Raw genomic sequence first — 26,111 nt, forward strand, 5'->3', positions numbered from 1 at the left:
GCTGGGGACCCGGATGGGGGACAAGACTTACCCGGCAACTCTGACAGAGCCCACCCTCAAAGAGGGGGTGGAAGGATACAGGGTTCTTCCTACCGCAGGACAAACAGCGGTCTGAAATAGAGATGGGGTGTCAGAGTTTATGGAAACCAAGGGCCTAACTTCAGCTGCCTAATTTTGAGTCTGACAGTTCTGAGCATTTGCTTTCGCCAGCACTGCACTGAGAACTCCGAGCTTTTCAGACATTTAAGTCCTAAACAACCATCCTAAGCCAGTCCCACGCCAAGGACACTGTTGTATCCAGTGCTGTATTTCAGTGTAATGTTATTGTTTCAAACCAACAAAATAGGACATTTATCAGGGAGCAAAATATCAAACATCCTGAAGGGCTACCGCACAAGGAAATTAATATTATTGTCTTGAGCATTTCCAGTTTGTATACAAATGGTACAAAAAAATGAAGGCACCAATAATAACTCCAGTTTGCTTGGCAGGTGACGGGACCAATCAATCCCTTCCTGTACAGTAGCATTCAGTTGGCATATCTTAACTGTATCTCAGAGAATATCTACATCAATTTGTTTCTTATGGGACCTTCACAGTGGCTAAGACTGGCCAGATGTAACGCAGCACAGCTTTCGTCCAAAGCACGTCTGAGGCAAAGACACAAGACGTGTTTATCGGAAGTTCTAGGACAACTAGGGCCAAATAGAGGCAGGGCCTCAATAATTTACATAAGTATGAAAAGAGACAGACAGACAGATGGCCAGTAATGTTAGCCTAGACTCTGACTGGGAGGCAGTAAATGACTTTGCTATGGAAGTGGAGCCAACATACTTTCAGAGCCTGTTATCACCATCAACTTTCCCAGGATGAGAGACACAAGGTTGTCCCTCTTCCATTACTGATTTTTGCAATTTATTTGCATATACTTATGTAAAATACATGCACACGTGTATGCTCTGAAAACTACAGGTGCATATTGGGTTCCTTATTTTTCATTCGTTTTCCTCTCACGGTCTCTACCCAAGAATGTACTTGTGGAGGTTCATGTGTATGCAAATATGCCTGAATGCAGACAGTCCCATGATCACACTGAAGAAAGCCACTATGGCATTCTACCTCTTCATCTGAAAAAATGCCTACCACTATTGTCCCTGTCCTCTAGTGTCATGCGGAAACTTGTATTCATCTGTCTCGTTTCTCTCTGTAGAAACTCAGGAGTGTAGGTGGCTTAGTTATAGCCTTGTGGCAATGTATTTCTGGGAAAATAATCTGGGAAAAATTGCCCTTGCATTGTGTGTGGTACACTATCTGGCACCGGGTTCATGAAACCTGTGTCAATAATATAGAACTATATCCATCTGTGTCCTCAGAGCCATGCCATTCAAACAAACCATGCTGTTAATAAAACCTATGTATTTGCACTCATTCCCTCAGTTTGTGGCTCACACACATCTATTCACTCACACAGCTGTGACTCACACACATCTGTGAGCTCACACATAGGGCAAGGACACACAACTCTTCTTGACAGAAAATTGTATGTGTGTCTTACTACAAGACATCAAGGCCTCCTTCACTTTTTCTCATGGTTTCGGCAGGAAGAAGTGCACTTTTAGGTCTTATTTGAGCCACACGCTATTTACTGACAGACATTTCCCTAGTCCAGTGATAGTTTCTCAATACTAAACAGTCGTTATTTGAGGATTAAGGGACAGAGAGTTGGTAAGGCGAAATGAAGCAATGGGAAAAGCAGTTATGATTAAAATAGCAAAATAGTTCACAAAGAGCTCATAGTAACAATGCTTAGCCAAAGGGCCACAGCTCACATTTCTCCTGAGATCTAACCAATCAGGAATTTCACGTACAAAATTAGATTCAATTAAAAATAATAAATGTAAGAGATGGCTCAGTGGTCATCTGAGCCATCTCTCCAGAGGTCCTGAATTCAATTCCCAGTAACCACATGGTGGCTCACAACCATCTGTCATGGGATCTGATGCCCTCCTCCGGTGTGTCTGAAGCCAGCTCCAGTGTAAATCTTTTTTAAAAATAAGTAAATCATATTACTTGGTCTAATACATTTGAACTAATACACAGAGAACAGATAGGTCTATGCCCAGGACTCTGGACTGAGCCCATGCAGAAGGGCAAAGCCAGGGTCAGGCAGGGCTGGGGCAGCCCCAGAAGAAGGGATGGGAGACAACAGTACCTTCCAGACTGCCCTTGTTGTTGGTGACATCAGAAGCCATCCGTTCTGTTGAGGAAAGGGGCACAGGTGTGAGGTGAGGTGAAGAAATCTCTCCTGACCCTCAGCCTTGCACCCCTGTATCCCACAGTGCAGTGGTCCTGAGGGCCTGCTGCTCACAGTTCTGCACCAGGCATCCCCAGGCCTTGCAGCATCTCCCCAAATCACCTCGGCTCTCCTCATCCTCCCCTCGGTCCTTCCCACCATAGCTGTTTGTCTTGAGGCGCTTGGGTGGGGTAGAGAACTCAGAAGCGCCAGAGTCATTGGTTGTGCGTCTTCGAGTTTTGCTCTCTGCAAGGGAAGCAGGCGGGTGTGACTGAAGGGTCTAAGAGACAAGGCAGGCCTAGGACAAGACTGTATTTATTGCCTGGGACCCAGCTGCTTCTAGAGCAAGGACCATGATGGGCACAGAGAACTCCAGAGGGGAGTCAGGAGCAGAAGCCAGTTCAAAGCTCCCCTCACCCAGGAAGCAGGCCAAACTCTGTTTACAGGTTTACACATGAGTATGTAAGTGAATCTGTCCAGAGAGCCAGCTCATTGCTGTACCAGACAGTGATGTCTGCCAGTGGCCAACAGGAGCATGCAGCTGCTAAGCATTTGAAATGCTAGGAGGGACAGGATTTCACAGAGGGTCAGGTCCAAATTGTCAGGAGATGCTACTGGCTGGTTCAATGGGATTTGAACAATGGAATCTACTTTAGTGAATTGTATAATTAATTATTATGAATTTTAGTAATCATGCTACTAGTTGATATCTATTAGCCAATATACACCCTCCAGACATTACTCACTACACCTGACACCTCCAACTAAGGAAATAATTTCCATGACAGGGTTTCTGTGTCACCGTGGCTGCCCTAGAATTCATACCGCTGACCACCAGGCTGGTCTCACACTCAGATAGGCTTGCCTCTGCTTCCTGAGTGCTGGGACTCAAAGCATGCACCACCATAGGCAGGCATGAATATAAAATTATAAGCCCATCAAAATCCCTACGGAAGATATCCTGACCTACATACTGGGGCTGTTTCAACAAGCAAAAGCTTAGCCCTTGAGATGCAGCTAAGCCTAACATCACTGGGGTTCCCAAGTAGTAGTATACTTCGGATTGTTGTCTTATTTCCACAAGTCTCTAAGCATGAACATACAAAAAAAAAAAAATCAACTCTTAAGAGCCTTTGAAGACAATGTGACAATTGCCAGTGCTTGTGTCATTAATGTTAAGAAACCAGAGAAGGTGATAATCGAAGGAGTGTAGAAGGCTAGATGTGCACCCAAGGTTAGCCTGAAGATCAGTGGGGGTGGGGAGTGAGGGTGAGTGACTCAGTTCAGGAAATTTGATCCTTCTCCAGTGAGTGTGAAGATGCCAAGATATTGCAAGAGAGAGCAAAGAAACCACTTAAAGATGGAAAGGTAATACCGCGTCTCCTGGGCTCTAAGTTCCTACTGCCTGAACGACGCACCTTCGACTTATTAACCACTTTGGCAGGAAAACAAAACAAAAACATCATATTAGATAAGGGGACTGTGTAATTCAGAGATAAGACAACTGTCAAAATGACAGGTGACCCAATCCACGTATTTTACTTTAAAGAGAAAGAGGAACAAAGCAAAGGACATGCAGAAAAGATGACTTGCACATGCCCGTGGAAGCGAGTGTCTGCGAAGTCACCGTTCAAATAAGGGCCCCCAAATCGCCACAGGTTCATTTTATTTCCCTGATATTCATAGGCCTTGACTGAACTGGCGCAGTCAGCGTACAGGGCGTGGGTGGCCGTGTGGCTGGGACTATACCATCTGCAGAGGCATAAGTTCATTCCCACCTGGTTGCTTGTTGTTGGGTTTGAGGCCCTCTATCCCAGTGGGCTTGAAGCCACCGTGGGCCCACTCCAGCATGGGCTTCAGCTGGTCCTCCAGTGACTCTCCAGGGCTGCTGGGGAAGGTCTTGCCAGCTCGCACCCTGGCTTTCTGCCAAGACAAAAATAAAGTCAAAAAGTCTGTCTGGGACTGGAAGCAGGGAAAGAGGTATGTGCCAGGGAGAACCCAGGGACTCCCCCTGCTGGGGCCTGCATTCCCTAAACAGTGGTGAGGTTCAGAGCTAGGCAGCTGTCCTGGGCTGTTATGTTATGTGCCATGAGGTCTGATTTAATTAAGGCAGTTAGGAAACCAACAGAAAGGGACTTGGATGAAGGGAACATTTGCTACAGGTACCAAATATCATCACCTTTCTGAAAGACATCAGTTAAGCTATCATGTAAGACATAGAAGCAAGGCTCTGGCTGTTCACCCCCAGCTCTAACAGATTGTCCAGGAAGACTACCTTTCATTATGGATTTGGACACTTGTCTATGTGGTACAAAGGTTTACAGGGCTAGAGTGAGGGAGGGGGACAACCTAATATTTCAATAGAATAAATGTCTACAAATGTCTGTAAAAGGCCCTTTATTAACTATGTGGCCACACAAGTATTAACTCATTAATGACTCCTTCAGACATGAAACTCAGTCTAAGTCAGACTCCATTAGGTCCTTGGTATCCCTGCCTCCAAGCCAGTCTCTAGCACCTCATTTCTTCAGTAGGCTTTTTCTTCCCTGACTGTAGCCGGAAACCCTAGTCACCACCCACACTCATGTTACCTCCAGCGTGTGGTACATGGCCTTCCTGTAAGAAACCAGCTTATTGAAGGTGGCCAGATTAAAGTGCTGGCTGAACAGCCCCAGAGCCACCAGTTTGTCAGCAGAGATCTAGGAGAGAAAAAAAATGACTGTCACTGACCCATACCTAAGCTCAATGTGAAGTGATTTCACTCAGCCCATTCCAGAACAATTTACAAATGTCATTCAATACTGAAACAGATAAAGCAAGCACGGTACACAGAACAGACTTCACAGCTAGAAACTCCAAGTATGGGTAAGAATGATCCGGGTGAAGTTTTTCCTCAGCATCCTACACAGCTTTGAGCACATGTGTGTGAACAGAGGTTCAGTGCTGAAACGGTCCTCAGTGTGTTCTGTACATGTTCTTCACTCTACCTGAGTGTGTAATAACCGTTGGCTCCAGTTCAATGAGTTCCCACAGTGCAAAGTATGCTTGAGCCCTTCTTACCCATAATGACTGTCTTATCTTGCACTAAGGCAAATTATTTGTGCCGATAGGGCATGAGTCACGAAGGGGACTCATAGTGAATGCAAGTATAAACCTGGGTGACTCAGGCTGTGGCAGTCTCTGCGTGTTCCTGGATGTAACGCTCACTTGTGTTCAGGTCCATCTCATGCTTAAAGCTTCAATTCTGTGGTGTACCTACCTACCATGCTCTAACCACCATAAGCAAGAGAGTGTTATGTAAGCTTTGGTAGATCTTGGCCCTTGGTACTGCCATCCCATAGTGCTACCAGCTCCACGCTGCCCCATGCAGCCATCTGACCCTGTCTAGAAACAGTATGTTGTCTCACTGGATCAAAGCAATGAGGTCACTTCTGCATCTGAAACAAGTCCTATTGCTCCCTCTGCTGTTCAGACAAGAGAACTGCACGTAATCTCTCAGATCAGACTTCATATCCTGACTCCTACCCCAGGAGAACGTAGATTATATTTCAGAAAAATAAAATACATGTTTGTAGGAAATAGAACCTTAAAAAAAAGGAACAAAGTCCTCAATGCCATTTCATCCTCACCTGCTTGCTGTACCTCAGGAACCCTTTTCTGTCACCAGAACTTTGCATAACACTGGCATTTCTAAGGACACCCCACAGGAAATCCATTCTATCTGCATCCCTCAAACAGACAGCTGGACAATTTTTAGCCACTGGTTTCTTGTACACGGGACTTGGATTAAGATTCCCAGCATTCAAATGGCAGCCCATAATGGTTTCTTAAGTCCTGAGGGATGTGAAACTCTCATCTGGCCTCCATGCTGTACAAACTACAACCCGGGAAACAGTCAGTGATAAAGCAGGGTTTTAAGCAGATCTTGGCACAAGCATTTTACATGTGGGATGCCATTAGGATGCTGCTAGCACCTGCCTAGCACATGTGAGGTACATGGGTTGGATCCACAACACTAAAAAGGCACAAAATAAACTCAATTTATGCCCAGAAGCCCCTCGTTAGAAAGATTCGTTTTAAATGGCTAATAGTAGTGTTCAGATTCTCTCTTCAGGCAGCCTCTATGGCTGTCACTGACTTCACTCTAGAGAAGGCCTCTCTGTGCTGGGAGTACAGGGCTGTGTGTGTGTGTGTGTGTGTGTGTGTGTGTGTGTTTACGTGTGAGCGTGGGGGCCACAGGAGGGCACTGGTGTGACAGGCAGTCATAGGCAGCCCTGATGTAACTCAGACCCTCTATGAGAGCAGAGCTACCTCTCCTATAACCACTACACCATCTCTCCATCACTTCCTTCTTTTCCAGCAGACTTGTCACAGGCATAACTGCCCTTCTGTCCCAGTATCGGGTGGCAGTAACAAAAGGGGACACTGAGGCCCTGTCTAAGAATAAAGCAGCCAATCAGATTCTACAACAGGTGTCTAAGACAGGTAACCCAAGTACCTTCCTTCAAGTTTCTTCCCTCAAGTACCAGTGCCAAGCACTTACTGAAGCCAATTACAAAAAGTCTTTGACCTTTCAGCCACCCCAAAAGGAGAAGCAAGGCCTGAGGTGTGAACCCCCAAACCTGCCTGTCTTGCTTTTGGCTCACCTCGGAGAACTTGCCATCACCAAACCACTGGACCCATCGCATTCCGGGCATGGCCTGGCGCTTGGAGGTGGCTTTCCAGGACACCACCATGGCAGGCCACCAGGAGAAGCCCTTGATCTTTCCCCATACCAAGTCACCTATTCCAAACTCCTTCTCATCCTGGAAGAATTAACAGAATTATAGTTACCCAGGCACGTGAACAGTGAGCATCTCTACTGAACAAGGGCTAGAAAATCTTAGCCATAAAATGTGAGGTAGGAATTCAGGAAACAGCTCCGTGGTACATACAACAAGATGCCCAGGAAAAAGAAGTTGGCTTTTATGGCAAGCGGAGGCCATTTTGGAAGTCTAGTCTGTCTTCCACTGTCCCAGGGATTAACCTCAGATGAGGCTCACCAGCCTGAAAACTATGTTAGGAAAGCAGAAAGAAGCCTGTACCTACTCTTGAGCTCACATTCCATGGCTAACAGTCTCCTCCCACATAATCTAACTACAACCTTGCTTCACAAAAAAAGCAACATATGGGGCTGCATCAGTAAGTATTCTGGATCAACACAACATTTTGGCATTGTCAAGACACAACCCCAACTGGTTAAATTAACTCCAGAGCCTGAATACATACAGTAAACACTATTGTGTAACTGGTAAGTCAAATATCTAAAACTAAACTATGTCCCAATGGCAGCTACTGAGGTGCTAAACTGTTAGGTGTGGATTACAATAAAGAAAGCCATTATTTTGAAGCCCTCTGACTGTAATTCTATTAAAGTTAACAGAAATTCCAATAGCATATGCATATAATCCCATCATTTGACAGATCAAGGATTTGGAGGAAATCCTTGGCCACAACTGTTTTTGAGACATGTTCCCACCAAGTGGTATCACGGAGCTTCTTCCTATGTGGAACAGGCTTGCCTCTGCCTCCTGTGTTTTATGATTAAATATACATGGTATGAAATATTAAAATCCTTTAGTCAATAAATACGTTTTACAGTTTTCTTTCCCCTGTATTTTGCATCTTAAGCAATCATGGGCCAATATCCCGTCTCAGCGGTACCTGATACTCAGCGCCGTCTCCATCTCTGCTCTCTGCATCCACTTGTGTGGTATCCATGTCCTCCTGATGGCTGTCCTGGCTCAAGTCAACTGATGGAGTACTGCTGCTCTTAGGTGTCATGTCTTCCAGGAGGTCGACACTGGCAGGAGATGACCATGGCGTGCTTGAAGACGATGCTTGACGTCTCCGAGACTAGACAGAAGGATAAGACCAAGACGCAATGAAGGAAGTCAAAAGGGGGCACATAAACAGTATCCAACAGGTTCTCGGAGAAGCAAAGAAGGAACAAAATCAGCATCCCAGAAGACAGGGTTATAGGAACTGGCAGCCATTTGACCAAGGCAGAACAGAGACAGAACACTGTGTTCACTGAAGGCCTCTGAAGCTCAGAGGGTGGGGTCCCTGGTTAACTGGTTCCTGTCCATCTGGAAACAGAAGAAGGTGCTGCCCCTGCTGGAGCTGCCTCATGACAGACACCAGACAAAAGTAATGACAATAGTGGCTTTCAGCTTAATTCCAAGGTGTGGTAGAGACCCGAGCACTCGGGAATTCTTGCCTCTTCAAAGTAGCTCCAAGTAGGATGAGTCAGGAGAGAAAGTAAGAAGCAGAGCCCGGAAAGCAGGAGCGTGTGAAGAAAGCACCCGTTATACACACAACAGTGTTGCGTTGTGCTGTGTTGTGCATGAATGAAGCAGATCTTGCAATCAGAGACAGGACCAACCCTGGTAGCTGGTAACTCCACGGGGTACTCCTGAACATGGTGACGGCCCTGCCGGCCTCGGGTGATTCTGGGGGAGGCTCTTTGTCTCTCCACGCTGGAGGTACTGTTGCTATTTCGGGTTCGGACCTGAAAAAAAGGATAAATACTGGTGAAAAGCTGCTCGGGGTCCAAAGGCTCCCAAAGGACTAAGTCCTTGAGAAGGCCTCAATTCAACCTAATAAAGACACTGGATGTAATCTCAGGGATGCGTTTAAGGAGAGCGTCCTTGGGGGAGACTGCTCCATGTCACAGTGCAGATTTGGCCACCTAAATTGGCAGCAGCACATGGAGATAATTATCATTTGCCTTCTTAATGCTGCAAGGCTTCAATGCAGTTCCTCCTGATGTGGTGATCCCTCACCCCCTCAAGCGTGTTTTTGTTGCTACTTCATAATCACAATTTGGCTACTATAAAATTACAATATAACTGGTATGCAACCCTGTGAAGGGGGTCTTCAAACTCCCCCACCCAAAGGCGTTGAGACCCACAGGTTTTGAACTATTGCCTTAAACCAAGTATCATTCCATGAGAAGCGCAGCTCATTCAAGGAGGCCCTGGATAAGGGCAGAGCAGAAAAGAGCAATTTCTCAGCAGTGGGCACTTTCCTGTTGCTGCCATTTATCCAAACTCTATAGAGCACTGATGGTTAACCAGGTGTGGGGTACCGCCCGTCTGTAAGGCCAGCACAGAGACTGGCTCAGGAAACACCCTGAGACCCAACCGCAGCTCAAGAACGGAGTTGAAGTTACTGGAATTGTCTCCAGTGTGTAAGAGTGTAGAAATCCACAGAAGGTGACGTCATTGCAGTAGCGGCCATGTGGTCACTCACTGACACACACACACACACACCTGGGACTTCCCATTTCAATAGACTTTTCTGGTTTTAGTTCTGACTGATGTGTGTTCATTATTTTGTTTGACATAGAATGAGTAGATTTAAACTAGATTAGAAGTCAGATCGTAGACTGCCCCAGTCAATGTCTGCTCGAGCCAGGGCATACGCTCGGAGAGAACAACCCACCGAAGTGACAGGCACACCTGTCTACCTCCCAAAAAGTTACAAGTTCACGGTACTCAAGGGTGAGCACGTTGAACAAATGACAAAGCAGCAATGGTGGGGTGTGGTGGCCCAAGTTCTTAATCCCAGCAACTGGGGAGGCAGAAGCAGGTGGATCTCTGTAAGTTCCCCGACAGCTGGGGGCTACAGAGAAACCCCGTTCCAAAAACCAAACAAAAGCTACCACTCATGCTAAGCAATGACTTAGCTTAGCAGAGGCTCTCCAAAGTTCAAATCATCAAAGTTGTGAATGACGGGTTCATGTAAGCTCTGGGTTGAGCCCTAGTCCAGGAGGGAAGGAAGAGGCCTGCAGTGCAGCCAGAAGCAGGTCTGGCTTTACACAGGTGACTTAAGGACCCTGCTATAGCAGGGTAGCACTGATCCTCCTGCCTCCACCTCACAGGTTCTGCTGTTCCGGGATTTCCACACACCCGGGTTTAAATAAAGCTCATTCCTTGCCATCAGCTCGAATCTGAACTTAGACCTGCTAACATCGTGAGGGTGGAAACACTGGTGACCGCAATTCAGTCCCTGCCATTTTAGCAGGCATAGCTAATGCATGTAAAGTCCTTCTCAAAGGGATTGTAGTCAGAAATGTTGAAGTGGTTTTTGTTCATCGAGTTCTTGACACGTTCAGTGAGTGTCAACGGGTTGTGACTTATGTGCTCTTTGCTCAATCAAATGTCATTTTACCCCGAGGCTCAGTTTATAATCTGAATTACCCTGTAGTAGCGGTACACATTAACACTTAACCAAGAGGCTCAGTGGGCCAGGCAACTTGCTAAAGCCTGCCAGTCTTGAGTTAGTCCCAGGAACCTATATGCTGCAAGGTGAAAACTTAGCTCTCGAAGGTTGTCTGCTGACCTTTGTAACACACATAAAACCAAGTGTGTCAGAAAATAAATAAATAAATAAACCTCTGGTTAAACAATGTCTTAAGCCTCCATATAGATAGATAGATAGACAGATAGATAGATAGATAGATATGCAGGCCCAAGGATGGCGAGGTGCCCAAGCTGAGATGTGGGACTTACGGCTGGGCTGGTGGAGGGAATTCTGGTGTCCTTGGTCTCTCGGGTGAGCTTAGGCATTAGAATCTCAGAGCCATCCCCATCATCTACCTCACCATCGCCACTGGCATCTCCTGTCATGTCCTATGGAAAGGTCAAGGGGACAGAAGCATCATTATAGTGAATCTTACCTACTAGTTCCCAAAATACATGCTATAATCACCTACAATCACTAGTTTCTCTCTAATGAATTTTTACCTCTGTTAATCACATGTTCACAAAACTCAAACTGGGTTAAAAAGGTAAGTCCCAGGCCATCAGCACGTTATGTAAATGAGACAAATGCTGCCTCCAAATACCTCTCAATGTCTTCAGAACACATGAGAAGTCATGAGCCAAGGGGTTGGTGGAGGCCACCCTGGTTTAGTGACAACCAAGACAGTCATGACACTGTCTCAAAGAAACAAACCCTGATGTCAAAGATATCATGGCCCAGTTGAGCTCATCCCAGGAATGAGTGAGTTTTGCTCTATTAATATACTGATGACAGATGTACAGGAAGGACCGACTGAAACAGACGTTCTAGTGCGGTAAAGAACTCCACTGGTCTTGTTTCTCATGCAACCAAAGCTGAGAGAAAAGACCAGAGCCACACAAAGAGATAGAGTTGGTACCTGTGTGTAATTCAGAAGGCTGGAGACCTCCCTCTTCGACAGCCGGGAGCTTGATCTGCGGCCTGCAAGGATACACATTTGGGAGTAGGACAGAGGTCACCAGCCCAGAGAGTGGCCTCAGCCAACCCCAACCCAGTCATTTTAGGAAGCCAATGTCCACTATATCCAAGTAAAGGGGCACAGGGCCGGGCAGATGCTTGTCACCTCAAGCTGAGTATTGACATTTTAGAGTGGAAAGAATCCCTTTCCTTCACAGGCCATTTCAGGAAACTGGCTGACACTGACTACAATTTCAGATGTTCTCATATGGCCAAGTAGCTCTTGGGGTCAACAGAGAAATGGGCCACTTTTATCCATTTCAGAAGATCCTAAGGACAAAAAGGGAAAAAATACTGGGGACTCCAAACTGTGAGGGAGAAATTCCAAGTGGTCTCAGAAATGCCAAGAGGAAAAGGCCAGCAGACAGTACCTCCTGATCACTATGGAGGCCATGAGAAGCAATGAATGAGGCAGTGCCCGGCCTGTCATGGTGCCTACTGCATCTAAGCTGGGACGCCCACCTCTAGTTCCTGCGGTGCAAACTGGATCAGTGCAGATTGCCTCCAAGACTGGGGGTGAGGGAGCATCCTTGGTGTCTGAGGACTGGTCACTACAGTTCCCATTCACGATGACACACTCCTCATAGACGCTGGCACCCTCTTCCTCATTCAGATGTCTGCTGTCTCCCTTCATTGTGTCCTGTGGGAAAGGTCGGGGTAAGTCGGAGGCAGATGAGGAGCACTGCTAGGTTCACAGAACATGTTCTCTATGCCCTGCCGAAGAAACCCCATGACCCAGCCTCAGGCTCACATCATCGCCATGATCCCAAGACCCCTCCCAAACTGAGCCTGTCTGCTTACCAAACTTGCAGGCTCAGGACTTGGTTCCATTTAGTTAGATAGAATCAGTGTCCTTGAGGCCTGCTCCCAGGACAGGACAGAGGAGCTAAGGCTGGGGTCTGGGACTAGGGCTGCTCTGCAATTGGCCAACTCTTCAAACAATGCCATTTAGGGAATACCTACCTGGGCCTGCTTGAACTAGTTCCCATCTGTCCCTGCTCCCTGCTCCCTGCCCAGCCTCTGCAGAGCCTCAAGAAGCCAGTGCACTCTTTTCCCATGACCCCTTTGTTGGCTCTGTCTCCAGGTCTCCTGCCTTCTGCCCCTCCTCTCAGAGGGGCTCCTCTCCCCTCCAAGACAGCATAAGCCCCACCCCAGCCCATCCTCTGGGCCTCACTGGTCACTTTGCCTGTCACTCATTTCCTCCCTCATCAGGGGGTACTAAATCCCATGCTCTGAAGAGAATGGAGAAGCAGTGGCAAAGGGTTATGGAGGTTACCAGGAGTGACAACTATGACCTGCCTCTGACTGCTCATCCCAGTCCCAAGACCTGGCCTTATACATCTGTCCCTCTAGTAAGGCAGCTAAAATAGCTAGCCAGGTCTTCATTGATGGGCTGATGGGCTTATGTGACCTGATTCACTCCCTACAACTTTGTAAACACCAAGTAGACATAGGTACATGTAAGAACCTGTCCTTGGCCAGGTAACATGTCTTTAATCCCAACACTCAGGAGGCAGAAGCGAATGGATCTCTGGACCACACAGGGTTACAATAAGATCCTATCTCAAAAAAAAAAAAAAAAAAAAAAAAAAAAAAAAAAAACAGGGCTGGAGAGATGGTTCAGTGGTTAAGAGCACTGACTGCTCTTCCAGAAGTCCTGAGTTCAAACCCCAGCAACCACATGGTGGCTCACAACCATCTGTAATGATGTGATGCCCTCTGCTACAGTATACTTATATACATAAAATAAATCTTTAAAAAAACCCAAACAAACAGAAAGTGCACCTTTCTAACAGGCAACTGTGAGCACATCTGGAATAGAGAAGGGATAAGTGAGTTAGATGATCAGCCAGGAGAGGGGCTTGTCGTGAAGATTAAAGACCTAACCCCAATGCCCAAACCCACATGAAGAAGTTCCTGTATTTTCCTCCAATAAATGTAAGCTTATGTGTGCACACACAAGTAGACAAAACTTTACATTTTAAAGAGAAGAAAAAAGTACACCCATGAGAATATAGCTAGGTCAGCAAGAGATTTGCATATCCAAACCCTTAGGGAATTTTTACTAGCATGAGAAAATTAAAACTATTTATAGCTGGTCAAATCTATAATTCAGGAATTTGGGATAGCCTAAGCCACACAGTAAACCCAGATGAAAACGATAATACAGGATTCAGGAATGGTAGGAAACATACACCTTTAGTCCCAGGGCTAAGGGAGAGGTAGGCAGCTCTCTGAATTTGAGGCCAGCCTGGTCTACATAGCAAGTTTCAGAATATCCAGAGCTACACAAGAAGTCAGAGGTGAAGAGTTGTTAAACACTGGCTTGAGGCTCTTCTCTCCACAAGACTGGGATCAATTCCCAGCACCCAAATGAGACTGGAGGAAAGTCTTTGTGAGCCATGTTCATTCACCTGCTATGTATCCACCCTTTTAACATTCAAGTGTGTTAACTACAAATCTCAGGTATGATAATTGCTTAGTCAAGTCGCACACACAGAGCACACACACAAATCTCAGACATAACTGGGTGTGGTGGCACATGCCTTTAATTCTAACATTCAGAAGGCAGAGGCAGGCGGAAATCTGAGTTTGAGGCTAGCCTGGTCTATAAAGTGAGTTCCAGGACAGCCAGGGCCACACAAAGAATTCCTGTCTCAAACAACGACAATCTGCTCCTGTTTGGCTTGTTCGTTTGTTTGGTTTTTGACCTGGCTGACCTGAAAACTATACAGACCAGTCTGGCCTCAGATTCAGAATATGCCTGCTTCTCCCTCCTTTGTGCTAGAATTAAAGGCTCATGTACTGCCATCAGATCATACAGACTTGGAATCTCATTGCCTCACCATACAGCCTAAGGACATCACCTTGCACTGGAGACACAGGCATTAGCCGCAGTCTCAGGCTAAATAAAGCTAATAAACCTGCCACACCAGGGTTTTAAACTTCATCAAAATCTCTGGCTAATCTGTGCAGAGACAGGCAGCAAATGGGACTTCTAACATGGTCCCCAGTCCCAAAACTTTTTCTTAACACAAGAGCTCTCTTCTGCTCCCCACAGACAGGAAGTGTCTGATCGAGTCCCATCAGCCCGGCACCATGACTTGGTAGAACAAACTAGTTGACTGTGGCCAGTTCCTGAGGCCAGGAAGGCAGGCATTCAGGAAAGCTGCCGGGCTGTGTTCAGAAGAGCATTTCCCCCAGACCAAACCAGTGCCATCAGAGCACAAGTGGGAGGCTGACTCTAGTGGGTTCACTTGAGGTTTCACTCCCAAGGCTCACCTTGAGGAGGAAGCAGAGTCAAGAGCTGATGTGCAGTTGGAGCCCTAAAGCAAGGACATGACCTCTCATCCAGGGTAGTGGGTTTTCTCACACAACCTTGGACTTCAGTCCCTCAGACAGGCCCTATCTGGGTCAACCAGAAGCCAGACAGGTGTGTGCCCTCTCTTTCTACACAGGGCCAAGCAGACCTGCTGCCCAGGGCTGACAATGATTAACTTACCCTGGACCTTCCCCCAGGGCATCAGCAGTGCCTGGAGAGCCAGTGTCTGTAGGTGGGCAGCATACCTTCCCAGAAACACCTCAGCATCCCACAAAGCCATCTGGACCCACAGCCAGGGCCTGGAAATGAACCCTACCATTAAGGTGCCCAGGGATGGACTTCACAGGAGAACTGCCCCCCTTGTACACTGGGGCTGTAGAGATGCCTCAGTTTTAAGAGCAGTTTCCTGGCAGAGGAAACTGGCTTAAGGTTCACAACCCCCACAAAGTGGCTTACAACTACCATGACTCCAGTTCCATGGGATCTGACTCCCTCCAGCCTCCTCAAATACCATTCCTGGTCTACATATTAAGTTCCAGCACATCCAGGGCTCTAAGCTAGACCTTGTCTAAAAAGGGGGGGGGGGTGAGGAAGGGGAACTTATCAGACTGAGTATATAAACTTAGGCAGAGAACACGCCTGCCACTCACAAAGCAGGATGACACCAAAACTCAGCTCCTCACCAGGGACTGGCATGATGCCAGATTACAAATCCCTTCCTGTGTACCTCATTTTGACTTCACACTAAATTTCAGCCTCAACACTATTTCTTCCTGAGTAATATGGCCCCTGTCACAAGCCAACTTACCTTACCTACTGTGATTTTCCAGTAGGAATGCTGAACTGGCTGTTTCTTCCAGGTCTTACCTTTGCAAGGAATTTTTCTCTGGTCTTTGCTTTCAGTATGGAAACAGCACAAACATACATCTCCCAGGAAACCATGCAGAAGGAGCTAATGACTCTGACAATTCTAATGCCCAGGTAGTCCGGAGGGTAGAGGCCTTACTACTGATGTTTCCAGAGACAAGCAGACAGACCCTTAAATTAAGGATTCACCAGCCACTCCAGGACTCAGGGGCACTCCATGGCATGAAGTATATATCTACTGTATAATTTACCTTCCGAAAGATACCTAACCTCAGGAGCAAAGGTAATATCTGACCCTTTCCCAGAGACTAGGCAGCTGTGCAGGAACCAGGTCAGGAGACCAAATTTAATGTGGCAGACGAGGGGTAAAAGACACCCCCACTAGACTCAAGAGGGGGCCTAGAAACTCCTCCAACCCCAGCAATGAAGCTTAGAGCTGATGTCATCCATCTTCTCCAAGCTGGCCAGCAAGAGCTATTTCAAGGCATCTTGTAAACCTCCCTGGCAGGAAGGAGGTGTTAAGGTCATGCCTCACCTCCAGCCTCAGGACAAAACAATGAGGTTGAAAAAGTCTCACCTGCTCCATTCAAGAAGTTCCTTGGGGTGGGGGGTGGGGGGGTTTTGTTACTGAGAATCCACAACCTCCTTGGGTGCCCCTCCCCCGCCTGTTCCATATTTTCCTTGTGTCTCAGTGAAAAACACAGCAGACAGGCTAGTTGTTACAGGACACACAATGGCTCAGAGGAAGTAGAGTTCACAGCATTCCAAGAGTCTGACACTTAGGCCACTACAGGGGTTCTTACAAGGCCTGGGACAGAGGTCTAAGTTAAAATTAAGTGTAAGGCTAAATAGGGCTTCAATTAGTCCTCGCTGCTCTTCCAGGTCACCTTCTTCTGGCTTCTGAAGATAAGTGTATGTGGTCCAGACAGGTACAGACAATACCCACAAAATAAAAAATAAAATAAAATAAAACGAAATCTTGACAAATGCACACCTTTCATTCCAGCACTTAGGAAGCAGAGGCAGGAGGATGTGAGTTTGGGGCAAGTCTAGTCTAAAGAACAAGTTCCAGGACAATCAGGTCTACACAGAGAAACCATCTTGAGAGACAATACAAAACAAAAAATTTAAACGCAGATGGTCAGAAAGTGCCAAGCCTGACAACATGAGGCCAGTCCCCAGGAACAGGGGAACAAACTACCTCCAGTCTGACTGTCATGCATAGGCACGTGGGTTTGCATGCATATGGCACACCGTTTGGGTTTGTTTTTTGAGCCTGGCACGAGGCCGGCCTTGAACTCGGATCCAATCTAATCTGCCTGTCTCCCGAGTGTTAGGATTAAAGGTACATACCATCATGTTACCCAAAACAGACATACTGCCTTGTTGTCTCAGAATGAAGTTCTGATAAGTTCCAAAAATCACATCAGGGTTCACCTTACACACTAGCATGCCACCTGTGACCATTGATGGCCGTTAAAAAAAATTTAGCCCAGAATGTGGCTTTCTCACCCTGCTACAGGGCCAGCCCACCTTTAATACCAGACTTCCCTGAAGCCAGGCATGGTGGTAAATGACAAATTCTAGCACTTGGGACAAGAGGACTGGGGGGGGTCCTAGGCTACCTGGGTAGTGCAGTCAGATCCTGTCCCCAAAAACAAGAAAAATGCCTTCATTCTCAGAACTGCTCAGAGAGCATGTGACGGCAGAAGTATGGCAAGTTCAAAACCACCCAGGGCTACGTAAGCAGAAGCTGGCAGCTGGGCCGTGTGGTACACACCTCTACTCCCAGTACTAGGGAGTCAGGAAGGGGATCTGTGTTCCAAGCCAGCCTAGTGTACAACGTGAGTTTCAGGATAGCCAGAAGAAGCCCTGTCTCACAGAACAAAACAACAAAAAATAAAATAATAAAAGCTAACAACCTTTTAAAATAAGATGGAACTAGAAAGATAGCTCAGTGGTTAAGGAGCAGTGGCTACTGTTGCAGAACTTGGGTTTATATCCCAGAACCCATCTGGTGGCTCGCATCTGGCGCCTCCATGTGCAGTAGATACATACACATGTGGTACATATACATTCATGCATACAGTAATACACTAAAGACACATAAAATTTAAAAAAAAAAAAAAAGAACAGGATTGGCTAGAAATAGCTCAGTGCCTAGGGCATTACTGTTTCTTACAAAGGACCCAAGCTCAGTCCCCACCCACATCAGGCTGCTCACAGCTCCAAGCTGGACTAGACTCAAACACACCTTAAAGGTGCTGGAGAGGTGGCTCAGTGGGTACGAACACTTGTCAGACAAGCATGTAGATCGACTCAGAAAAGCCAAATGTAGCCCAAAAAGGCCTGTGCAGTGAGAAGGGTCTCTCAGGCTTGGCGTAGCCAGCCTCTGGCCAGTGAGAGCCTGTCTAAGACTAAGGAAGGACACCCTCTGACCTCTAAACATACCTGGGACACAGGCTCCAGTACAGATGCAGGACTATCAGACACCTATACCCAAAGCAAAAAAAAAAAAAAAAAAAAAAAAGTCAAGCATCTCTGTCTTGCTACATAGAGAAGCAGCTGGGAATCCACTAGCTCAAGTTTAAGAGACAAGAACAATGATGGGGAATCCTTGTAAGGCCCTCATCCGAAGACTGAAGAAGCCAAGAGGACTCTCCAGAGTTTGAAACCAGTCTAGAGTACAAAACAGGTGTCAGCCTACCCGGACTATCAGGCAAGACTACTTCTATTTTCTGTGTGAAATGTTTTGTCTGCATGTATACTGTAGGTGTGTGTCTGTCTGTCTGTCCGTCTACTACCTGCAGAGGCCAAAAGAGGGCATCTGATCTCCTGGAACTGGAATCAGTTGCATGCAGCCATGTGGATCCTGGGAATCCACCAATTGGGTCTTCTCAGAACAGCCAGTGCTCCTAACTGCAGAGCCATCTCTCCAAAACCTCGTGAAATTTTAAAAGATGTACACGCATGAGTGGTCCAGTCATTATAATGTCATAGCAAAACCTGCAAATAAGTGGCTGTTTGTATTAGACAGGGAAGAGGCTTCTGCACAACCAGTAAGCATTATTGGGGACAATTCCTGCTCTAAGGGTCCATGTTAACATAGAAACCTGCACATGGGGCTGGAGAGCCCTTTCAGAGGTCCTGAGTTCAATTCCCACAACCACATGGGATCCAGTGCCCTCTTCTGGAGTGTCCTAAGACCTTACACTCAATATACAAAAAATAAAAAAAGTAAGGTATAATTGTAATAACCAGAGAACAGAGACAGACTCCTCTAACAAGGAAAAAGGTTCAGGCACCCAAACTACACTGTTGCAGGTCCCTCTTTAGCCAGGGTAAGGAAAAACAATGGCTTCCTTCACACACATTTCTTCAGGGTTTTCCTAAACCTTGCTCTACTCTGCCTTTGGTAGACCCCGGGTTGGTCAAATAGCTTTACCCCCAGCATCCACCTTCTCACGTGGCTAGCCTGAGCAACCATCTCTCACCAGGTCCCTGGGCTCATCAAGTGCTTCAGATACATGATGGTCGAGTGAATGCCCGTTGTTGCAGTTGAAAAATCAGTATAACCCACTCACGGGGTCTGAGTCCCAGGAAGCAATGATGACTGTTGATATAATGTCACCAAGTTGGTCTCACAGCCCCAGCACTGGCCGAAGCAAACGTAACCGGGAGACATGTGGCGGCGTATCCTGAAAGATTAGCTACTCTTCCCTCTTCCAGGTGTCCTTCCTCAAACTGTTCCTTTGTCATCCACACAGGCTGAGCCTTGGACAGGAACAGGGATTAGACACAACACAAGCTGGGGAATTCTCACTCCCACATCTCAAGCAGCCCACTGGAAGAACTCACTGGTCAGAAAAATCAAGCAGACTCGGTAACAGAAACCTAGGAAACGCAAAACAAGTTCATTTGCTGTCCCAGCACACCTGCTTTTTTTGTTTTTTCCTGAGGGGGGCAGTGCCAAGTAAAGATAAAAACCCAAGGTGCATGCCTCATGCACCCTTGCCCTGCAATGCACCTCCGAATGCTGCTGGTTACAAGTAAGACCCACTGAAAATGAGGCACACTCAAAAAATATAAGCATGAGATGTTGAACTGGACAGAGACACACTTGAAACCCAGATCTCTGGCCTACCTACATTGAGATTCTCGCCCAGAACACCCCAGTGAGACTATGTGTAGTTCAGAGGTTGTGTGCTTGCATGGCATAAATTAAATCCAGGATGCTGGAATCAACCCCCAGCAATAGCAAAAGCCAAGCAAGACCACATGGTTTGTGCCTATAATCCAAGCACAAAGCACTGAAGCAAAATGATGGGCTAAGTGTAAGGCCAGCTCCACTCCATGTCACATCATAGCAAGTCAGTCTAGCCCGGTATACGCAGCAAGACTCTCAAAAACCAAGCAAAAGCTAAGACGTATTGTTCTGTGTGCACAGTACAATGGATTAAACCCAGGCCTCCTGCGGGCCGAGGAAGTGTTCTACTACCTAACTACATCCTCAACACTGGACTTCCCTAGAGTCCTTTTCTAGTAACTGAAAAGTTGGCATCTCCAGCAATTAGCCAGTAATAAGCGCCTTAAAGAAACCGGCCTCCCGGAGCTGGAGAGATGGCTCAGTGGTTAAGAGCACTCACTGACTGCTTCTCCAGAGGTCCCGTTTAATCAACCACATGGTGGCTCGCAACTGGGATCTTATGCCCTCTTCTGGTGTGTCCGAAGACATTGACACTATACTATTAGTAAAATAAATAAATCTTTTAAAAATGTTAGAGGGGTTCAAAAAAAAAAAAAAAAAAGCCTCCCTTGTTCATTTTATAAATAGACCAAGGCAGGCTCAGGACATGAGTTCTGAGCCTGGTGCTGCTGCTTCAGAATTCTGTTACCCTGCAGACACTTGGTTTTAACTAAACTTACAGCAATCAGTCCAATAATCTAAAAATATCCTGGATCCCATGTGACCCTTCTAGCCACTGGTAGGTTAAAGGTGCCTACTTCTCAGCTAGGAGGGAGTCTCCCAAAACAACAGCCAATGTGCCTGTCAAGCCAGACGCTGACCCATCCATCTGCACTGGGCATCTATCCTTCTGCAGAGCAATCCATCTTGAGATGGTAGAATAATAACTGAAATAACTAGATATCCCAGAGCCTCCGCCCCATCACCGAGGGGTCCCTAGGAGGCGCACACACACACACACTCTTGAACACACATATACACAGTCACATTTTGCAAAGGATGTGAGGAACAGTCATACATGGCCTGAGGGAGGTAACGGAGGTTAGAGGGGAGAGGTAGAAACAGGCTAGGCAGGCCAGACCACCCAACAGAATACTGCTGAGGTCAGGCCTGGGGATGCATGCCAGTACTTGGAGGCAAAGGAGCAATGTTGTGTTTGAAACACCTTAGGCAACATCAGAGAAGGAAAGAAAAAACCCACCGGGTCCGAGGGCACCCTGGACCACAGTATAGCACCCAGGAAACTTCAGACTTAGCATTATCTTGGTATCCAGAACTAGAGGTGGCGCGGACGTGGGAGTTGGCTTGGGACAAAGGAACGCCAAGGGACATTTCCTGGATGGAGTACTTGTCCAAATGTCCACTGCAACCGGGTTCCTTGGATAATGAAGGGTGACAGGCGTCTCTGGGTCAGAGGCACCACATGGCTGGAGGAAGGGCAGGCAGGGAAGCAGCCTCCCCCGCCCCACCTCCCTTCCTCCTCCCTCAGCCCCCTGCAGCTCCCAGATCCTCTTCTCCCCTCCCCCAACCTTTGTAGGGGTAAGGGTTTGGCCTATGGCTTTAAGAAGGATGTGGCTGGCCCCAGCTGCCTCACCAGCCCCTTTGTCTCCACTCTCCACCCCAACAAGAAAGGTAAAGGATTTTGCTTGTCATTACACCTTTAGCAATCCTCAAACTTGGAGCAGGAAGGAGAAAAAAAAAAAAAGTGGCCCCCAAATCCTAAACAACACAGCCCCTTTCCAACAGGGAACAAAGGGCTGGTGATGGGGGTGGCCCTGCAGGTAAAGCCACTTGCAGCCCAGGCTGAAGTCCTCAGTTTGATCCCCAGACCCACATGGTGGCATACTGCTTGCCCCGTTTTCCTGACCTTCACAATGGTGCCCCGCTCGTATACACACACAGAATAAAATATAATTTTTTTTAAAAGGAAACAAAGACGGCCCTTCCTGCCAACTCCCCAGTCAGACAATGATGGTTTAGAAATGCTTCCATAGCTGAGAATGAAACACTACCTCAGGAAGGCAGGAAAAGGAGGGGCTGGCAGAGGTGACTGTCCTTTCCACTCAGCACAGCATACCTCAACATTCAGTCTTGAGGCCTACTCCAGGTACTGTATCATTGAGGGCTTACCACCACCACCTTGAAGATGTAGGGTTGAAGAGCCCACAGCTGCCTTCATCTCTAATCTCTGAACTGTTTCTATTGCACCGCTAAGGCACAGGGACAGAACTGTAACTGCTTTTGCAATAACAGGATTGAACACAAATCCCAAACAGTGCTGGCATGAGAAGGGCAGACTGCTTCTAACCATGTGCTGGTAGGTAATGGGGTCAACCACGGTAACGACGGTGCTCGCTGGATTACCAACCCTACAAAATTTGCCTTGAAGTTGGAAGGTGTAACCCGGTGGTAGGTGGCTTACCTGAAATATGTAAGGCCCTGGATTTGGTCCCAAGGCACTATATGTGGGGGAGGGGAGACCCACGAGTCAAGAGTGATGTATACCTCAGGTTTTTCAAGGCCTGGCACACAAGCCTCAGCAGGCCTGGTGGACAGAAGAAGATCGGTGAGTGCCACCAATCCACAAAATCCACAAGTCAGGAAGCACTCTACCGAGCCCTTAATACAGTTTAATTCATATGCCTCAGAGTGCAAAACAGAAATCACAGGGAGCCCACGCCTCAGGGATGCAGGGGGTGGCAGGCGGTGGGGCAGAGGCATGGAGAGTCCAGGTCTGCTGCCACTGGTGAGACTGGAGCAAGAAACGCTTCCCCTCTGCGCAGTCAGCCTGAGAAGCGCACCGTCTCCGCTTAGGTTGCACCCTCTAGCCAGAACGGACTCCACGGGTATCCCTACGCAATCCTTGAAGCACAGACGATTGACCGCTAGGAAGTGGAGGCAGAGAGTTACTTTATCATTATGGACTGAGTAGTGGGGCCACCTCACCCCGGAAGAAGACTACGAATGGAAAGTGAGCCCCTAGGGCAGCAGGCTCGGTGAGGAACCGCCCAACTGACTCCTCCCCGGCCAGGTGTGCTCAGCCTGCCCCTCCCAGCAGCGGGCAGCGCCCGAGTTCAAGTGGCTCGGCTCCGAGGACCCCGGGGACAACGCCCATCTCGCATCCCCACTCGCCGGTACCCAGAGCGCCATTCCAACCTGGAAGTGAGAGGTCCCAAGTGAGAACGGATCTACATCCACCGCCACACTGCCGAGACAACTTCTCCCTCTACATCCCAGCCATTTCTCCCCGAGAAGGCTCTGGGTAAGAAGCAGGCTAGGTAAGAACACTGGGTCCTAAGGACAACCACTGATCGGGCCCCACTCCGCTCCCAAGTGTTCTCAACTCTACACTCCAGAAAAGCCGCTACAGTTCTCCCTTCAACTCTTCCGTGGCAGAACGCAACTGGAACTTGGCTTCCTCTGTCCCCGTGTCCGGTGCCGTGTCCCCGTCCCGCTAAGTGCCACGCGCCCCGTTCTCTCCGGCCCCGGCAAAGATCCCGGCAACCTGTTGCCCCAGCATTCACCCAACCCCAGCCATCAGGTCCCCAGCCCCCGAGGGGCGCGTGGCACTCACCTGTCGCGTGGCTGGCTGTGGCGCGGCTCCGCGGACGCGCCGCGGGTCTCGGCCGCCGGGAGGCGCGGGGTGCCGGGCTCGCGAATCTCCGGCGCCGATCGCCGCGCTACGTTTACTTGGGCCGCTTAACCCCCGCGCTGCCGGCCGGGAGCGCCCGTGCGCTCGCCCGCGCGCCAGTGGGGCAACCCGGGCTGGTCCGGGGCGCTCAGGCGAGAGCGTCCACGCGGGCTGCGGCTGCGAGACGAGAGGCGGCGACGAGGACGCCTTTGGCCGGGCGCGCACGGGAGTGGGTGGGGAGGGGGCGGCGCCGCTGCCCTTGTAGCCCCGGCCTGGCCCTCGCCCCGCCCCCACCCGGGGGCGCCCCTGCCGCAGCCACTCACCGGCCGGCCGGGCCAAGGGGACGGGCGAGGGCGAGGGAGATTTGAAATCCCTCCCGAGCTTCCTCGCCCCGCCTCCTCGGGAGCCACCCCTGGGCCCCCTATGCCTGGCGGGTCACCCTCCCGGATGATCCGAGCCCACGGATAGCGCCCAACCCTCTCCACCTGAGGCACCCCCTCCTTCCTGTCCCCCCCAACCCAGATCAGATGCACACACACACACACACACACACACACACACACACACACAATCACACACTCGTAGGTCTGGATGAGCAGCCCAGAGAGGGAAGAGTTCCTGCTGGAGTCACACAGCAACCCTGCTTCGGCTTTTCGACTACCCCTCTGCTGCAAGGCTGGCCAGGGCGCTGTGATGGCCCTGCAGGTCACCCGCTTGGAACCCCATACTGCTTCCTGCTTTCACCCAGCTTGGCCTTTGTCAGCCATCTTGAGGGGAAAGGAGGCCTTGGAGAAAAATAAAGCATACATGTTCCCCCAACTACCTGGGTTCCTAGGGAGGAGCCTTACTCTGCAGTTTCGGGTTGCCTCGGCCATAAGGCCCCCCCCCCCCGCTGAACCATTGACGAAACACAAATATTTATGATAGGCACCTGGCGTTTATGCTTATTTCTTTATTTGTTTGCCTGCTTGTCTGTCTCCATAGATTAGATGGTGAAGACCAAAGTAGATGCTAAACAAACATATGTTAAAAAGAAGAAACAAATCGAATGATTGCAAAGGCCAAGCACGTGCGGCTCAGCCTTCACAAATCTTCCCTGACGTCACTCCAACCTCTTCTTCCTCGTTACTGTTCCTCTTACCCACCAAGCATTGTCCATCTGAGAAAAGCTTTGGCCTCTTTCCTCCTCTGAGACTGTTTCCCCAGATTTATCACAGGAAGGAGCTTTCTCGTTACCACACAGAACAGTCTTCGAATCCTTCTAGCTCGTCCTGTTGCTGTAACACTGAAACCCCTCTAAGGTTGTTTTGTATAGTCTTGTCTGCGTCCCCTTTCCGGGCAGAGGTGGCTTCCATCTTCCATGTGGATGGAGCCTGGAAGCCACATCTCTCTCTCTAGGAACACAGGTCCTCCGGGGAGGCTAGCATCCAAAAGGAACTAACTCAACAGCAGTTAGTTGAATAAATCTCCAAAGGTTTCCTGCCGCTGGGGACTCTAGTGTAAAGCACATCTTTCTCCCTGCACCTCTTCCTGGTTAGCAAGTAAAGGGACAAATGGTAACTTTGGGAACTTCAAGTCTCAATCCTTTCTGGACCTTTCCACTTAAAATAGGGTAGACTGGCCAAAAGACAAAAGGAGAGAAAGCACAGCCCCCTGCCCCCACCCCCACCCCAGCTGGCCCCGGCCCCCTGGGGAGGAGGACCAGCAGAAAGTCTTGACTCTCAGGGCTGAGAAATGTGTCCAGAAGTTGATACAGAAAGAGAATGGCGTAAGAGTCTGGATGAGGGGGCTGGAGAGATGGCTCAGCGGTGAAGAGCACTGACTGCTCTTCTGAAGGTCCTGAGTTTGGATCCCAGCAACCACATGGTGGCTCACAACCGTCTCTGAAGACAGCTACAGTGTACTCATATAAATAAAATGAATAAATATTTTTTTAAAAAGAGTCTGGATGAGCCGGTGGGCTTGGTCCATGACTTTGGAAGGACGATAGGGATCCAGAGAATCAAGGCATGGTGGAGCCTTCCTGGAATCCCAACACTTGGGGAGGTTAAGGAATTTAAGGCCAACTTCAGCTTATGTAGCAAGTTCCAGACCAGGCTAGGCTGTGGCTGTGTGAGACCCTGTCTGAATCACCTTTCCTACACATAGAAAAGGAGTTTAGGAAAATGGGAGTAAGAAAACGTCACACAGAACTGAACAAAAGGCTGGCTGATCTTACAGAGGAACAGGGGTCAATTCCCAGCACCTACTTGGAAGCTCCAATTCCAGGATACCAGACACCCTCTTCTGGTTTCCACAAGAAGCTATACATACAAAATACATACATACAAAATAATAAACTTAATTTTAAAATAAGGAAAGAAAACTACCTCAGGGGAGGTGTGGTCACTAGTACCTTTACCAGCACTTCAGAGGCAGAGGCAGGAGGATCTCTGGTTAGTCTGGTCTC

The 26,111-nt window shown here is 48.3% G+C and overlaps 1 protein-coding gene across 1 annotated transcript in view; it reads right to left on the reverse strand.

Annotated features, from left to right (window-relative positions):
* Positions 1-23,658, reverse strand: part of LOC308426784 (DNA (cytosine-5)-methyltransferase 3B) — a 34,897-nt gene extending 11,239 nt beyond the window's left edge. Inside the window, exons 1-13 of the mRNA XM_080924706.1 lie at positions 23,606-23,658; positions 12,059-12,236; positions 11,499-11,560; positions 10,849-10,968; positions 8,718-8,843; positions 7,997-8,188; positions 6,940-7,098; positions 4,885-4,992; positions 4,072-4,216; positions 3,669-3,728; positions 2,417-2,539; positions 2,213-2,257; positions 32-111 (exon numbers count right to left, since the gene is read on the reverse strand). Coding sequence (XP_080780832.1) covers positions 32-111; positions 2,213-2,257; positions 2,417-2,539; positions 3,669-3,728; positions 4,072-4,216; positions 4,885-4,992; positions 6,940-7,098; positions 7,997-8,188; positions 8,718-8,843; positions 10,849-10,968; positions 11,499-11,560; positions 12,059-12,230 — 1,392 coding nt within the window. The 5' untranslated portion in view covers positions 12,231-12,236; positions 23,606-23,658. The remainder of the gene's footprint in view (positions 1-31; positions 112-2,212; positions 2,258-2,416; positions 2,540-3,668; positions 3,729-4,071; positions 4,217-4,884; positions 4,993-6,939; positions 7,099-7,996; positions 8,189-8,717; positions 8,844-10,848; positions 10,969-11,498; positions 11,561-12,058; positions 12,237-23,605) is intronic.
* Between the last annotated feature and the right edge of the window lie 2,453 nt (positions 23,659-26,111).

Source organism: Micromys minutus, assembly GCF_963924665.1.
Source record: "Micromys minutus genome assembly, chromosome: 11".
NCBI lineage: Eukaryota > Metazoa > Chordata > Mammalia > Rodentia > Muridae > Micromys > Micromys minutus.